Source organism: Pseudonaja textilis, chromosome 15 (genome assembly GCF_049901715.1).
Source record: "Pseudonaja textilis isolate UNSWEBS1 chromosome 15, rPseTex1.2, whole genome shotgun sequence".
Lineage (NCBI taxonomy): Eukaryota > Metazoa > Chordata > Lepidosauria > Squamata > Elapidae > Pseudonaja > Pseudonaja textilis.
This window is the reverse complement of record NC_142004.1, coordinates 1,227,223-1,241,930: the sequence shown is the minus strand read 5'-3', so window position 1 is coordinate 1,241,930 and position 14,708 is coordinate 1,227,223. Positions and strand designations below refer to the sequence as shown.

At 43.1% G+C, this 14,708-nt stretch overlaps 2 protein-coding genes across 2 annotated transcripts; one reads left to right on the top strand and one right to left on the bottom strand.

The window, feature by feature from the left end:
* Window positions 1-196: 196 nt before the first annotated feature.
* VPS29 (VPS29 retromer complex component) lies at window positions 197-5,691 on the bottom strand. Its single transcript, XM_087913309.1, has 4 exons — window positions 5,541-5,691; window positions 1,956-2,147; window positions 1,003-1,238; window positions 197-603 (listed from the first exon to the last, which is right to left on the bottom strand). Exons 1-4 carry the CDS (start codon window positions 5,541-5,543, stop codon window positions 486-488), a joined length of 549 nt encoding a protein of 182 aa, XP_087769435.1. The 5' UTR covers window positions 5,544-5,691; the 3' UTR covers window positions 197-485.
* Window positions 5,692-6,056: 365 nt separating this feature from the next.
* Window positions 6,057-13,387, top strand: RAD9B (RAD9 checkpoint clamp component B). The gene is made up of 11 exons (XM_087913306.1): window positions 6,057-6,165; window positions 7,061-7,131; window positions 7,647-7,790; window positions 8,037-8,151; window positions 9,133-9,232; window positions 9,427-9,533; window positions 10,096-10,202; window positions 10,499-10,563; window positions 11,756-11,878; window positions 12,605-12,728; window positions 13,008-13,387. The coding sequence occupies exons 1-11, from the start codon at window positions 6,132-6,134 to the stop codon at window positions 13,134-13,136; spliced, it is 1,119 nt and encodes a 372-aa protein (XP_087769432.1). The 5' UTR covers window positions 6,057-6,131; the 3' UTR covers window positions 13,137-13,387.
* The last annotated feature ends 1,321 nt before the right edge of the window (window positions 13,388-14,708 follow it).

Below are 14,708 nucleotides of genomic sequence, written 5' to 3'. Positions count from 1 at the left end.
CTTTTTAAAGACTTGTGGACTTTAACTCCCCAGAATGCTGGAAGTTGAAGTCCACAAGTCTTAAAGTTGCCAAGTTTGGGGACCCCTGATTTAAATTAATGCTCTCCGGGGCCATTAAGTGGCTCGGAGATGAAGCAAGCCGAAGACCAACATATCTGAACCACTGCCATAAATAATCTTAATAATCTTGATCAAATTGAAGTTGAATAACATCTTTATTATACAACAGTTCACATGAACAGGTAGAATTCTGCTGCGCACGTTGAGTAGTATTTACAAGCAGGAGCCATTTTGAGGGCCCAAAGGAGAAAAAAAAAACCAAATTAAACCAAGGCAGATGTCAGAAGTCAAGGGCCGTAAACTTAGTTGCCTACGACAAGCTAAGAGAAGCCGCCTTGTCAACTCACAAGGCTGCAAACGCTACGGACTGTTGGGTACAGATTGCAAAAAAGGGTTGGAACGAGTTAGGGGAGGCCCACTTGCTTTCAGCATTTCTTGTACTCGATTCTTTCCACTTTGACGTCGTCGCCAATCAGCTGATAGACGTAGGTGACAACTGTGGAGGCCTGGATGTCCATCAGCACAAAGGAAGGAATGATGTTGCTGGGAAAGGAACCGAAAACAACCCGTTATTTTGCTGACGGTGTCAGGAGTTGAGGTTTGGGTGGGTGGGGAGTCTACACAGAGGGGTGGGATTTGAATAACTTCACCGGTTCTCTGGCTGGGTAGATGTGGGCGGTTGGTCATGGGGCTGGGTGGGTGATGTCACTCATACCCTGCCCCGTCTCTTGGCCACTCGCCTCAAAGGCAGAGGTAGGAGGATTCGGCCCGGGCTGTTTTTTTAGGCCGAAAACAGGCTGAAAAACGAGTAGGCACGGGGCCAACCAGTGGTGGGATTTTCCAGTTCGCTGAACTGCACAGAATCTTAACTACCGCTTTGCATGAACCGGTGTGAACCAGCAACAGCCCTGCCTGTCTACCCATAATAAAAGTCTAACTTACTTTTCCAAAGCACTGTAGGCCCCCGTGGCTGACCCTGGGTTAATGTAGAACTTGTTTTCGTGTTCAAACGCCTCGAATTTGTGCGTGTGGCCTGAAATCAGGATGTCGACGTCAAACTGCCTCTGGAGGAGAGCGAGGCTGGCCACGTCGCCCCAGGGAATGACTTGATGGCCGTGGATCAGCCCGATCTTGAACTGCCCCACAGTGACCACTTTCTGTTCGGGATAGTTCAGGTTCTAGGATTGAAGGCAGAGCGTGAAAACGAGACAAGTGGAAGAGACTTTGGGCGTCATCCTCTTTCAACCCTTGCAGAGGAAAATGTCCTCTTCTCTCTTTTTTTGGCGGGGGGGGGAAGGGGGAAGAATCTTCAGGCACTGTCCCTTGTAACAAAGTGGCTGAATCAAGATATGAGGAAGATGAACATGATGGCAATATTTTAGACACCATTAGCTGGACAAAAGGGAATGATTTCTTAAGTTCTCAGGGAAGTAAGATAGTATTTGGATGTGGCTCAGGCAGATACATCCCTAAATCACTGAAGTACCAAAAACAGAGCAAATTGGCAACAAAACATCGGGATTGGCAGATTGGCACAATTCTATTACGCAATTCAATCGCAATAAAATAAGTTTTCAGGTGGAATTGGTTAGCTGGTTTGGTCCACGGAAGGCAACATTTCTCAACCTTAATACTTGAAAAGGTGTGGACTTCAACTCCCAGAATTCCCCAGCCAGCATTAGGAGTTGAAGTCTACACATTTTCAAGTGGCCAAGGTGGAGAAAATTAAGACAATAAGTGATAATAGAACAACAACACAAATCTCCATAAACAGGCCTGCAGGGTCAATAAATTATTTACAGAGAATTAATTCAGCCCTCAGGGATAACAGAACAGGCTGATAAAATACCCAGACAGAAATCCCAGTTTGCAGCAGCCTTGTCAAATGTCGTTACCTCATCAAAATCTCCTCTCACAACATGAACGTCGCCAGCCAAGGTCTTGAGGTAGTCATAGCTCTCCTTCGTGCAGAGGTTCCCGGTGCAAAGAATGTGCTGGATTTTGCCCGGAACCAGCAATTTTTTGAATTTAGCCGGCAGGCTGTTACAGCGGTGAGGAATATTAAGGTCGCCCAGAACTAACACCAACTTAGGACAAGAAAGAAGAAGTGGTTAAGTTTCTAGCAATGCACCAACCAGCTTTCCAGCACTGGAGAGAAAGAAATGCCCCTCAAATCGAGGCAAACCTGATAACTTCTAGAAGATTTGCAAATCCCGTTGCAATTGTGTATTATTATTTTTTTAAAAAAAACAAACCAACCATAAGTAACTTGGATTCACTGCAGATAAAATCATGACACATTAGACTGGAGGAAAGTAAAAATAATGACTCAATCCAAATTGTTTCTTAAAATTCTTTGAATTTTGAAAAATATAGGCAGACTTTTCCCTATGTACAACCATTTGAATGAACAGGCCGTAAAATGTGAGACAATTGCAAGTTGACCATTGCAGGGATTATTCAGAGCTACTTTTTCACGGGGCAAAAATATCCCGTCCTTTGAAGTATTTCGTTTTAAATAGATGCCTTTTACACCAAAGGCCACCAGCGTATCTTGCTGGTTGGCTGTGCCACTACTGGACAGGTTGCCAACTGCCCACTTTCTGAATTTACAAAATGACACCTGCCAATCACATGGCTCTATGGTTGATTTTATTGAGGGAGAAGACATTCTGCCTTATGGATGTAGGGCGGTGTTTCTCACCCATGGCAACGTTAAGCTCTATGGACTTCAACTCCCAGAATTCCCCAGCCAACATGGTGCCCTCCAGATGTGTTGGAAATGCTGGAAGACACCAGCATTTGAGTTACAGCAAGGTGATTGAAACAAGGCAAAGCTTTTGACCTCAGCAGCCATTGGCCAGACACCGTCCTTTAAATGCTGCTACCCTGAAAGCTGCTAAAAGAGTTATCACCTACCACCACTGCCAGCAAGAGGCCAAGATGAACCAACTTACTCTGTGCCCAGCCTTATGGGATGAAGAGGTTGATTGCAGACAAGAGCAAAGGATGTGGGGCAGCGTGGGTGGAGATGGGATGGAAAAAAATAGGGGTGAGACATGAACAGTGTTAAATTAAAAGAAAGCAACAGAAAAAGGAAACATCTCAAGCCAAATTAATAGGCAAAATCACCAATGAAATCTGAATGTTAGCAAAGGAAATGTTAAAAATAAATCCGATTTATGCAGGTAATGGGTTATCCAATCAACTCTCCCAGCAGTTTCCCATGTTAACCTCCTATTTGCAGAATAAGCCACAAAAATATTATGCACATATTTTACAATCTATGGTAAAACGTTTGATAAAAAGAGCAGGTATGCCAATTTCATCGTGGATTCTGCTCATTTTAGCGATGGAAAGATAAGCACGGGGTGGAAATGACCCAAAATATCCTATACAAATATAATGAAAAACGCTTTACGGATGCTTTCCAAATAGCTGTCACGTGAAAAACAACGCCTGGGGATATTAAGTGATGAATAACCATTATATAAACCGCATTTCTAAAACTTGGATTTTTGTCTGATTGTCATTTCACTCTATTGGGGATGTTAAGAACCGTAGGAACTTCTTCCCAATTTACTGCTGCGGCTTTTGAAGCCGATCTCTCATTTCTCTTCAGAGAGACGGAGGAGTCGAGCGCTGGAACTCCTTCCTCAAGTCCGAGCATTCTGCTAGTGGGATCTGAGGATTTTGCAAAGCATTGGTCCAAACTTCTCAAGCTTCTCTGCAGCCACGCAGTCTAAAAACAATCTTGTTTGCATATGAAAATTTTCAAATAGCTGACGCCCCAAATTAACAGCTTCACCCTTTCCCGATACTCCCAGAAGGATGTCTGCAAACATACACATAAACTGGCCTTCCTGAAACTGATCAGTTCTTACCTTATACCAAATATTGTAATAATTTGTGCAGCGTAAAGCGATCGCACCAAGACCTTAATAAATAAAAATGGACCCAACGGCCCTTTTGCAGCTAAATGCCTCCACGGATAAAATGCACTGTACGAATAAATATTAGCACTTATTCTCACTTCTCAACATTACAGAGAATTTCCTACTAGGATGTTACACACCGTGGCTCGTTTCACAGGTGGGTCGTAATAGTTCCCAGGGTTAGCCAAGCACCATCATGATAGGTAAGCTGTTGCCTTTCGTATCATGAAAGCAGGTGAGTTATAGGTATAGTCCTTGACTTAAAACAGTTCAATTTAGTGACCGTTCAACATTACTGAAAAAAGGGACTTATGAGTGTTTTTCACACAACCACTGTAGCATCTCCATAGTCACGTGATCAATATTGAGATGCTTGGCAGCTGACTCATATTTGTGACGGTTGGGGTGTTTCCCAAGGTCACGTAATCCCTTTTGCTACCTTCTCACAAGCAAAGTCAATGGGGAAGGCCGAGTCCCTTAACAATCATGTTACTAAAGTAACAACTGCAGTGATTCACTTACCAACGGTGGCAAGGAAGATTGTAAAATGGGGCAAAATTCATTTAAGAAATGGCCCACTAAGCAACAGGGCTCCATTGTGGTCGTAAGTCGAGGACTACCTGTTTGTCGTGCAGGCAGATCACCAGAACTACCAGGAAGGTGAAGCAAGAGAGTCAGAAGACAGAGAGAAACCCCCGGGGGCTCAACCTTACCCCCAAATTCCCAGAAGTGTTAACTTGAGAACAAAAGGTCCAACCTCTTCCCTGATTAGGTTAATTGGGTTTTTCTGAAGAAGCTTCCATACACCCAAGGGCTAAAATTCCCATTTCCCCCTAGGAGAAAAATAACCTATAAAGTTTGTTTTTATATGTATAGTATTAGTGTGTGTGTGTGTGTATGTATGCATGTATGTATACACAGACACACACAAAATACTATTACTATACTATTATATATAGCATAGTATATACTATGTGTGTGTGTGTATATATACACACACACATACATATAATATACACACACATACATTTACTGTAGGTCACATACTGTAGGTCACGTACATTTACACATACATACATTTACTATATATGTATTTACTATACATATACATACATATATAGATAGATACACACATACGTTTACTATATTTATATATATACACACCCACGAACATAGATAGTGTATAGTATAAGATATATAGTGTATAATTGAAAATAAGCAGAATATTTATGTAAAATAACCAAAATTGAATGTTTTCTTCCTGGGGAAGGGAGGGGGGAGGAAGGGGGAGGGCTCATTCAATGCAACCGATTTACGACCTGTCTGGGGTGCTGAATTCGGGCCTGGAGCCAGATTTAACCCCCAAAAAAACCCAAGGGCGCCACTGCCACCCTCCCAGCTGGGTGGGGATGATGGGAGTCGTTGTCCCACGCAGCTGGAGGGTGCCCCGGCTGGCAACGCGGCCAGATCAGACCCAGTCTGGGTATCCCCCGGCCCTTTTGGGGGGGGGAACCTCCCCACTGCCCCCCTCCCAGAACGACTCACCATTTTGGCCTCTGCTTTGGTCCCCCCCTTTCCACCGCTTCCGGTGAGCCCAACCCAGAAGGCCGGAAGTGCTGACTACGGAAACCGAGAAGAGGCGAAAGCGGCCACTACAGTAGAAGGAGCCCGTCGGCCCGACTTGCAAGGCTGAGGAGGCGAGTTCGTCGATTGCAACCCTACATGAGCGGCGCTGTTGGGTCGCTGAGTGGAGGGTGGAAGTCCAGCAAGGGTGGAAGAAATAAGAACTTGGCATGACAGTGCTCAGCACGCCCCCATCGTACGCCGCTTAGCCAAGTGGCGGATGATGGAAACTGTAGTCGTGCTAGGAAAGAGTGCTTAAACGGAGCGGGGTTGTCCACTGCCCCGCATATGGCGGCATCGTAAAAGAGCCGGAACATGCAGCTCCAGCCAAGAAAGGCCCTTTCCCCATCATTCCCACCCTCTAAGGCCTCTCCAGCATGTCTTGAGTTCTCGCGATATTTCCTCCGGGCGAGATTTCCCGCTTTTTTTCCTTGAGGCGGGGACTTTTCACACGTTCTCTAGACACGCGTGCTTTTTTTGGGGGGGGAGGGGGAAATCGCCCTTCTTTTCATAATGAAGTGTGTCATTGGGGGCGCCCGTGTCAGAGGTATACCTCACTGCTTCATAAGAGGAAAAGAAACGCAGTTTAATCTTGCCAGATCCCTCCAAAAATCAAAAATTCTCAGCCATAAATGAATATGTGTGTGTGTAATGTGTATTAAATGTGTGTGTGTGCATGGATATATGCATTATATATGTGTGTATAATGCGTATGTATGTATATATGTATTTTATATACATATAATTACTTTGGACAATGAAATGGTCAGATATGTATGTATGCATATGTGTGTATACGTATATATGTATGTATGTATGTATGTATGTATATGTGTGTGTATGTATGTATGGTATTCAGCTTTGTTCCAGTATTTTCCCACGTCCTTAGTTGTGCTTTTAAAGTTGTAGCTAAATACCCACGAAAACACACACACACACACACTCACATATACATACATGCATACATTGGTTCCCATTTCATTGTCCAAAGCAACCGCACGGTGCAGTTGCTTCATAAAATTATTTGATCATAAAATATCAAAGCATTAAAAATTTGCAACAATTAAATGTATGGTAAGTATAAGACTCAGATAAAGAGCGCAACTCAAACGGTAGTAATGCTAATAAAATCAAGTGGGGTGATGGGGGAAAAGAGACATTACATGATTATGGAATGAATTTAGAGTATGACACCTATTTTAAAGGGATACATTCAGATGACCAAAATTTCTGCGGAGTTGAACTCGTAAATCAATCGAACTCAAGGCAGTCCCTGTCGGCTTGCTTGTCGTGCAGCACTTAAACTGAATATATTTTTAGGTTCCTTGTGCAATTGGGCTGCCTTCCCGAATGTGCTTAGCTAAAAGTCGCTCTCTTGTCCCCTTCCAAAATGGTTTATTATGTTTGCAACATTAACACCCCTTCCCCAACCTTCCCCGCAGTGTTTGGAAGGGCTCTGCACGCCATTGCGAGAATCAGCGATGAATTTTGGATCGACCCCAAGGAAAATGGAGTGAGTTGATCCTGGATGCAGAAGAAAATAACTTTGGAACTGAGCCATGGGTTCCAGGGAAATCCATTGTCAACTGCCATGTCAGGGTGGGGCTACCCAAGCCATCCGTTGTTGATTAAGGCAAACCGCTGTTTTGCTCAGAAGGGCCTCATTTGGATGGGAGCCTTAGTACCAACTGCGTAATGCAGCTTTCTTTCCCTCACGTGCCCTTAAATGTTGCTCAAAATTCAATGTGCAATATACAAGCACACACTTGATATTTATGCAATGCATGCTAGGATTTCCCTCGTTAAGTAACGAGACCCGTGTTGCAAAATCTAGTGTTTTTCCTCTCACCATCTGGAAAATCCTAGCACAAGTATAACAAAGTGAACAGCTGATGTTTGGGTTGTTAAGAGTTAGGTTGAAGCAAACCAGCGCCTTCCAATGTTGCCATATTGTGCATTTTTGTTCTTGCTTATCTGTAACTTAGGAGCAATACAGTTAATATAGATATCATTTTATCCTATCCACAGCTTTTTTTGAAGACGGTAAATAGTTCCAGATCGGCCTATGCCTGTGTCTTCTTTTCATCCACGTTCTTCCAAAATTATTCCTATGGAAATGAACGGAGCCCGAATGGTGACATTGTTCAACTGGCATGTAAATTAATAATCAAAGTAAGTTGGGGGAAAAAGAATTTATTGCCGCTGGTAAAACTTGAGGGGAAAAAAGGACATCACTTTTTAACATTAATAATCAGGAAGAATTAAATTCTAAAAATATACAAATTACTAGGCCTGAAAAAAAGAAGATTTAAGCTGAATCAAACAGTTGTGCTGCATACTTTTTGACTGTGAGAGGATTCTGCAGTCATTATTTTTCCTCATGAAATCCCTGCTTTAATTCATTTTTTTTCATTTCAGGCCATTCTGCCTTTATTTCGATGCTTGCACACCCTGGAAAGAAATGTGGAAAAGTGCAACATTTACACAGACGTGAACGATTGCCATGTTGTTTTTAAGCTATTCTGCAAACACGGTAAGTGCATGGTCTGTTTCAGACTTGAAAGGCAACTTTAAAAATGTTATCGGTCAGGATCTAAAGAGCTCCTCTCTGGCTTGGCTTTGGGTTGGAAATATATTGACTGTGGTGGAATTTTCCAAGGAAGTCCCTCCGCTGTCCCCAAAAACTGAGTCCCCGAAGGGAGCGTGTGAAATGAAATTTTCTGCTGGACTTGAATCCTCTGAAAACCTTTTGAGATAAAAATGGGGTGGCTTACAAAGACGGGCTCACTTATAGCTTAACACCCTGGGATTAAATCAATAAATGGCATTTGTGTTACAGTTATTAAATATGCTACAGATGGATCAGGTGGCACCATATTTTTTAATTAACCTGGCCCTTTCGGAAAAATTCAAACTGTGTTTTATAATGTCCACCAGAGAGCAACAAATGGCCTCTTTTTTTATCAGTGCAGGTTTGCCATGGAGCTGGGTAGTCATATGTTATGAAAAGCAGTTGATTGATTTTGCTGTGTGAAGAGGTCGTACATTGGGGGGCGGAGGAGGGAGAAATAATTATTTTATTAAGGTTCTGTTAAGTGGGTCCTAGGACAGTTGCTAAATTCAGCAAGCATCTGCATCCATCACTTCTTGCTTCGGCGAAGATGGGCTCATGCGGAGAAATTGTCAAATCTTGCTTTGGGAGAATTATTTTTGTTTGACCTTCCGAGGGCAGGTGGTTTTCTCCTCATCTTACAGGGCCGAGAACTCATTTAACGCAGTTCAGATAAAGGGAAATAGTAGCTCAGGGCTGAGAGGAGGGGTCCTTGGTGTTCTCCGAGCTTGGTGGTTTATTTGCAGATGCTTCACGACCCAAACTAGGCAACACCATCAGGGATATTATCATACTTCCTATTTAATCAAGCTGAAATAAAAATGCTCTACTCGATTCATTTCACATTGGTTTGGGGCAGCCTGCAGGGAGACTTGGATTTCAAACCCTATCCTTTTCCATCAGGTGTCGTGAAAACTCATAGCTTAGCTTTCCAGGAGTGTGAACCTCTTCAAGCTGTGTTTGCAAAACATTTGTGTACCAATGTATTGAAAGTCCACTCCAGGTAACATAATAGGCGTATTAACCATGGGCTTGTTTTGTTGCGGTTGATCGGGTGTATCGAATGAAATGTGAATGGTTTTTTGTCACTGAAGGGATCTTGGTTCTATTAATTCAGAGAGAAAGAGAACAAAGAATTTAATAGGAGCGGCCCAATTTGTAACCTGAATTAATTATCCAGGGTTTTGTACGTTTCAGGCATCTGTCTGACATGTTGATCCACTTTCCGACGTACCAAGAAGAAATAACTTTAGGTGTAACACCAATGAAAGTTTGCTTCAAGACTTATGCAGAGGATGAGATGGGTGAGGATTGTGCTTCCACGGTGGGATTAAAGATACAACTTGTAATATCCCTGAACACAAGAAGTTCTGTAAGATATGGTCATGACATATTATACAATCAAATAATGTCTACTAAATATTCAAACAGCAGAGAACAGAAAAACCTTTTTAAAAAAACAATAGTGAAATATATTGTTATTCTTCACCCTTTTATAAACAATAGCCACAATGAAAGAAATATTCAAAATTACCCTGACAATGGCGCTCAATTTTGCTATTGATTTAATAGTTAGGAAGCTGTCATTTTAGCACCTAGATTCAGCACGTGAATCCGATCTGTAGTTTATTTATCGTGGTTTGTATTTTCTGATATTGGGAATGGTTTTGCATTGACTTTCAGATATATTACTTTGTGGTATGTAGTAGCTGAAGGCTCACGCTTTACTCTGCTTGGGATGGAAATGGTCACCAGCCCTGGGTTGTACACTAATCAAACTTCCATTAACCATTCTAAGAATTCTCAACAAACCTGTGTTTTTCAAAGTCATTTTTTTAAAAATCCTGCATCATTTTATTTCGACAGAATTTGCAAAGGCAACGCACACGGAGATTCATCTGAGCCCTGCTGAATTTGAATATTTTCAAGTCGGAGTAGATTCAGAGGTCACATTTTGCCTTAAAGAGCTTCGGGTAATATGGTTAATTCTGCATTTCATAAATATCTGGTGGAGTGTCTCATTTGGACAGCAGCATTAGGAAAGGATAGCGGAGCAAATGCTACTCAGATATTCTTTTGATGCTGTTCTTTTATCAAAGCTCAGCACCCCACAGAATCCAGCATTTTATATGCAGCCATGGCTGGCCAAATGTCTCCAGGTAGCCCTTAAATCTAGTAATAAACGCTGCAGTGGCAAGCACTGAAGTTCATATTTTCTCTTCCTCCCCCAAGAGAAGTGAATTAACTCCGCTCTTTCCCTTATGTTTAGGGTCTTCTGGTGTTTGCAGAAGCTCTCAGCACCCCAATCTCCATTCACTTTGATGTATCTGGAAAGTAGGTAGATCTTTATCCTTTAAAACTTCAAAAGTTTAGCGAGAAGGAATTTAAAACTACCTCAAGTGTCCACAAGAGATGCATCTTGTACATAAATGCATTTTTATGAGATTTATGGAATAGAAATATACACTTCTAAGGATTGCCCTACGCGCATCGTACAAGAACCATATATAACATGGAGAAGCATGCACGCTAATAGCATGACAGTTTTGGTGGAATTTTTCTGGAAGAAAGGAACACGGTGCTGAGAATAACCTGTTTATTGCCATGATCATAGGGTGCCTATTTTCCGAGGCAGACCGTTACATTAGAAAGACATTGATAGTTATTTTGAGGTTGAGGCGGGAAACCAGATTCAACATGTTTTGGGGACATGTTTAAACAAAGGAAAAGTTTTCAGTTGCAAACAGTGGTTCTGCTTTTGTAGCAAAGCAGCCAAGTTCCATTGTTGAGGAGATAAGCCAGCATGTGATTGATCTTGATTAAAATGGAATTCCTGGCTTTGGGAAAACAAAGGTACCTCTCTTAAGACTGCCCTCTCTAAGAACCTTTAGACCAGGGGTGTCCAACCTTGGCAACTTTAAGACTTGTGGACTTCAACTCCCAGAATTCCTCAGCCAGCTTTGGAGGAATTCTGGGAGTTGAAGTCCACAAGTCTTAAAGTTGCCAAGGTTGGACACCCCTGCTTAGACAGACAGGTAAGGCTCCAGCACTGTTATAACCCTGATGGGATTAGAAGGCCTATTTTGGTAGCAGGAACATGTCTTGCATCCTGCAGGTGCCTGGGGCTGTTAATTTGCATATGCAAATAGGGGAGCAGGAAAGAGAGGGAGGAGGGAAGAGATTGCAATAGGAGGCGGGGTGGGGTGGGAGAAAGAGAGGCAGGGGAAGCTACAAATATTCTTTTTTATTCGGCGGTGGGGAGAATTTGCCGCTTTATTTCATTATTTCGGCATCTCGAGGCCTGCAATCGGCGAATGAAAAATTGAATGCTAGCAGGGAACGTTGTTGTATCGCGCTAAGATGGATTGGCAAACTATGGTTTAGTCGGGGATTGGGGGAGCGGAAATACGGATGCAATTTGGGAAACTGTTCCATTCATGCATCTGCCTGGGAGGCGAACCGGCCCCTGCATCCCTTCAGATCCATCCTATCCCGCTCTCTCTTAGCATGTTTTTTGCATTTCAAGGCCCCTCGCCTTCAGCATCGAGGATACGGCAATAGAGGCCCTGTTTGTTTTGGCCACTTTATCCGACACCGAAAGCTGCACAACGGCCAGTAAACCAACCTGCCTTGAGCAAAGCCAAAACAGGTAATCTTACTTGCAGGCCAGGTTTTCTTCTAAAACACTCCATTTTAGGTAAAGGGGCCTTATCTCTCCCTCCCTGGTATGGAGAGTGGAGGGAAAAAAGTCAAGTTCTTGGAACGAACTTCCTATTAAAAAATATTTTTGTCCTCATCCGAAAAATATCCCAAGCAGCAATATGTGTATTCCAGGGTCTGCAGGCAGCCAAGTCAGGCCTTTGGCAGGTCTGTCTACATGCCAGAGCAGAAGCCAGACTGAGAAAAAGTCCCTCGCGGTGACCTTGGGGGCAAATTACCTTTTTCATCCAGTCAAACGCAGTTACAAACAATCGTAATAATTTAAACTGCCCCTCACAACGTTCAACAACGATGTGACTGAAAGCCACAGAAGACCCTTAAATAAGCAAGGGGAGTTTGCACGTAAGGAAACAGCCAGCAGCTTGTTTAGCAAAGTAACTGAGAGGTTGTAATCCATTTCTGTTGTTGTCTTTACAAATGTCTTTACAAATCTCTTCCCTACTTAAAACTGTCCGATCCTGCCAACATCTTGCCCAAATACGGTGCGTGCAATGCATCTATAGGGCCTCCACTCGGCAGAAAGAAGATAATCTTAGGACAGGCCCCAAGGAGCCCTTAGAGGCCCCTCCAAGACAAAGCTCCAGGGTGAAGCGTCTAAAACCAGGCACCGGAAGGGAAAATCACAACACAAATCCATCTGCCTGGTGTTTTTTAGGGGCCCTGCTGCCAGAGGGAGAAGGAATCAACACATCACCAGTTGCAGGAGAAACGCGTCCACAGCTCCCTCGGAGGGCTCTTCCACAGGAGAGGAACAAACACCTGGTCTCAACTATGATAAGGTAAACAAGGAATCCCTGCTGGTGGAAGGAGAGAGGAGAATCGAATTGCCTTAGTGAATTCGATCCGGTAGCTCTCTCTAATCCTAGCGAATTGGCTGAAAACGGTTGGGAAAGAGAGCGAGTGGCAAAGAACGGAGTTTGGCCCGGCCTTCCGGTAACGAAAAATCACCCCGAGATTCAGTGCGATCCAGTTCTTTGATCCCACTTGGTTACCGCTACATGCAATTCCTAGGTTTGGCTCCAGGTCCCAGCGATGATTCCTTTATTTTTATTTTCCAGTTTCATTCCTTCTTTTTCGGAGCGGTTTCCCCTAACGAGCAAAGCCATGCCAATTTGCTTCACAATTTGGCAACGGTGAGCGACGCAGAAGAGGATGGCGCCCACGGGCCGCGCTCTCCTACGTTTTAGCCCCGGGATGTTCCTGTTGGTGAAGCAGGCAAGCAGCTCAGTTTGGCCTGCAGAGAAATGCCATCTTTGCTTATTTTAGGCGTTCCGAGTTACCCAAATGGACGCTCCTGCTTCTTATTTTACCAACTGTTTTCTGCCAAATGTTGTTTTGCCTTCAACCTGTGGATATTGTCGTAACTTTGTTCAAAATCCTTTAGTTAGTTGGATGGGATTACTAAATAAACAAACCAACCCCAGGGGGGTGTATCATATTCAGAGGCCTTCCTTCAGTCTGGGAAAACTTGCGAGAGATCCGTTTAGGAGCGGGTTGTTTGTTTTTTTTTCTTCCAAAAACCAGAGTTAGTATATTACAATCAACTTTAAAAGCACCGTAGGATCCTGTATCTCTCGTACCTCAGCAACCAGATGGAAAGTTTTGGAAGCGCGTTCAGCCATTCGGTCGTCAAGATGCACCCGGCAGTTTTAGCCTTTCTCAAGCCGGCAGTTACCCAGGGCAACCTAACAAAAGGCAATTAATCACACCCTATTGATGCTGCCAGGGCTCCTTCTTTAAGAAGAATGAGAAGGGAGGCTGCTCTTGAAAGCAAACTGAAACCAGGAAGAGAAAATGGAGAACAATTTCTCTAGCAGCAGAGCGCTTATTAAACGCACCCCAAACATCCATAAAATGCTTTTTTTGGGGGTGGGGGAGAAAGACATATGTTCCTTTGCTGCTTCCACTGAATTCCTCATTGTACACAGATTTTTCAAGATTTTAATTTTAGTGCATCCCTGTTGCTGAGGACATGACCTGCCAGGAACCACCGGCTAAACATTTGTGCAACAAGCATATATTGTACGAAAGATCAATATGTCCCATTTATATTGCCCGTTTCAACAATGCAACACTTTTTAGGAATTTTGCTTAGTGAAAGAAAATTAAAAGGCAGACATGCTATATATGATTGGAATAGATCTTTCTTGGCTTTTAGAGGGGCCGTTTTGAGGCCTGATGATCTAAATTTCCCAACCTTGGCAGGTTGAAGATGTGCGGACTTCGACTCCCAGAATCCCCCTCCCAATTCTGGGAGTTCAAGTCCAAACATTTTCAAGCTGTCATAGTTTGGAAGCACTGATCGAAATAGAGGGGTGTGGAAAGACAACAACACAACCACAACCTTGTCTCGACAGACACAATTCAAGGAAGCCCCCCGTATATTGTATAAATACTATATTTATTAAATATCTTTACAGTTCATTTAAATGTATTTACAGATAACTATTCTCGCACAAATTATACTCCAGACATTCAATTCACATAATTAAAATTTCCTTTTTAAAAAAAAAAAAAAAAGGTAAGTTACAGGTCACGATAGTCTCATTTAACAAGAAAAAATGGCATCCTCATTAGATCAGCTACCCTCGTCAGGAGAAGGAAATTAATAATTAAAAAAAAATTAAAAATGCAAAAACCCAGGGGGTCTGGATCGCGTCTGCTTTCCCCGCGGTGGGAAAAGCCATTCCCACGATTTCTGATCTCCGCTTCCTCGTGGACGGGTTTTTTTTACCTCCTTTTTTTAAAATCCCTCTCCC

Bases quoted from the DNA above. Each gene is read 5' to 3' on its own strand.
- VPS29 (XM_087913309.1), bottom strand. The intron at 1,239-1,955 runs GTAACGACATTT...CTTCAATCCTAG, and splicing joins TGAGAGGAGATTTTGATGAG to AACCTGAACTATCCCGAACA. The intron at 604-1,002 runs GTAAGTTAGACT...TTCCTTTCCCAG, and splicing joins GCCTACAGTGCTTTGGAAAA to CAACATCATTCCTTCCTTTG.
- RAD9B (XM_087913306.1), top strand. From the start codon at position 6,132: ATGAAGTGTGTCATTGGGGGCGCCCGTGTCAGAG. The intron at 10,564-11,755 runs GTAGGTAGATCT...TTGCATTTCAAG, and splicing joins CACTTTGATGTATCTGGAAA to GCCCCTCGCCTTCAGCATCG. The intron at 12,729-13,007 runs GTAAACAAGGAA...TTTATTTTCCAG, and splicing joins CTGGTCTCAACTATGATAAG to TTTCATTCCTTCTTTTTCGG.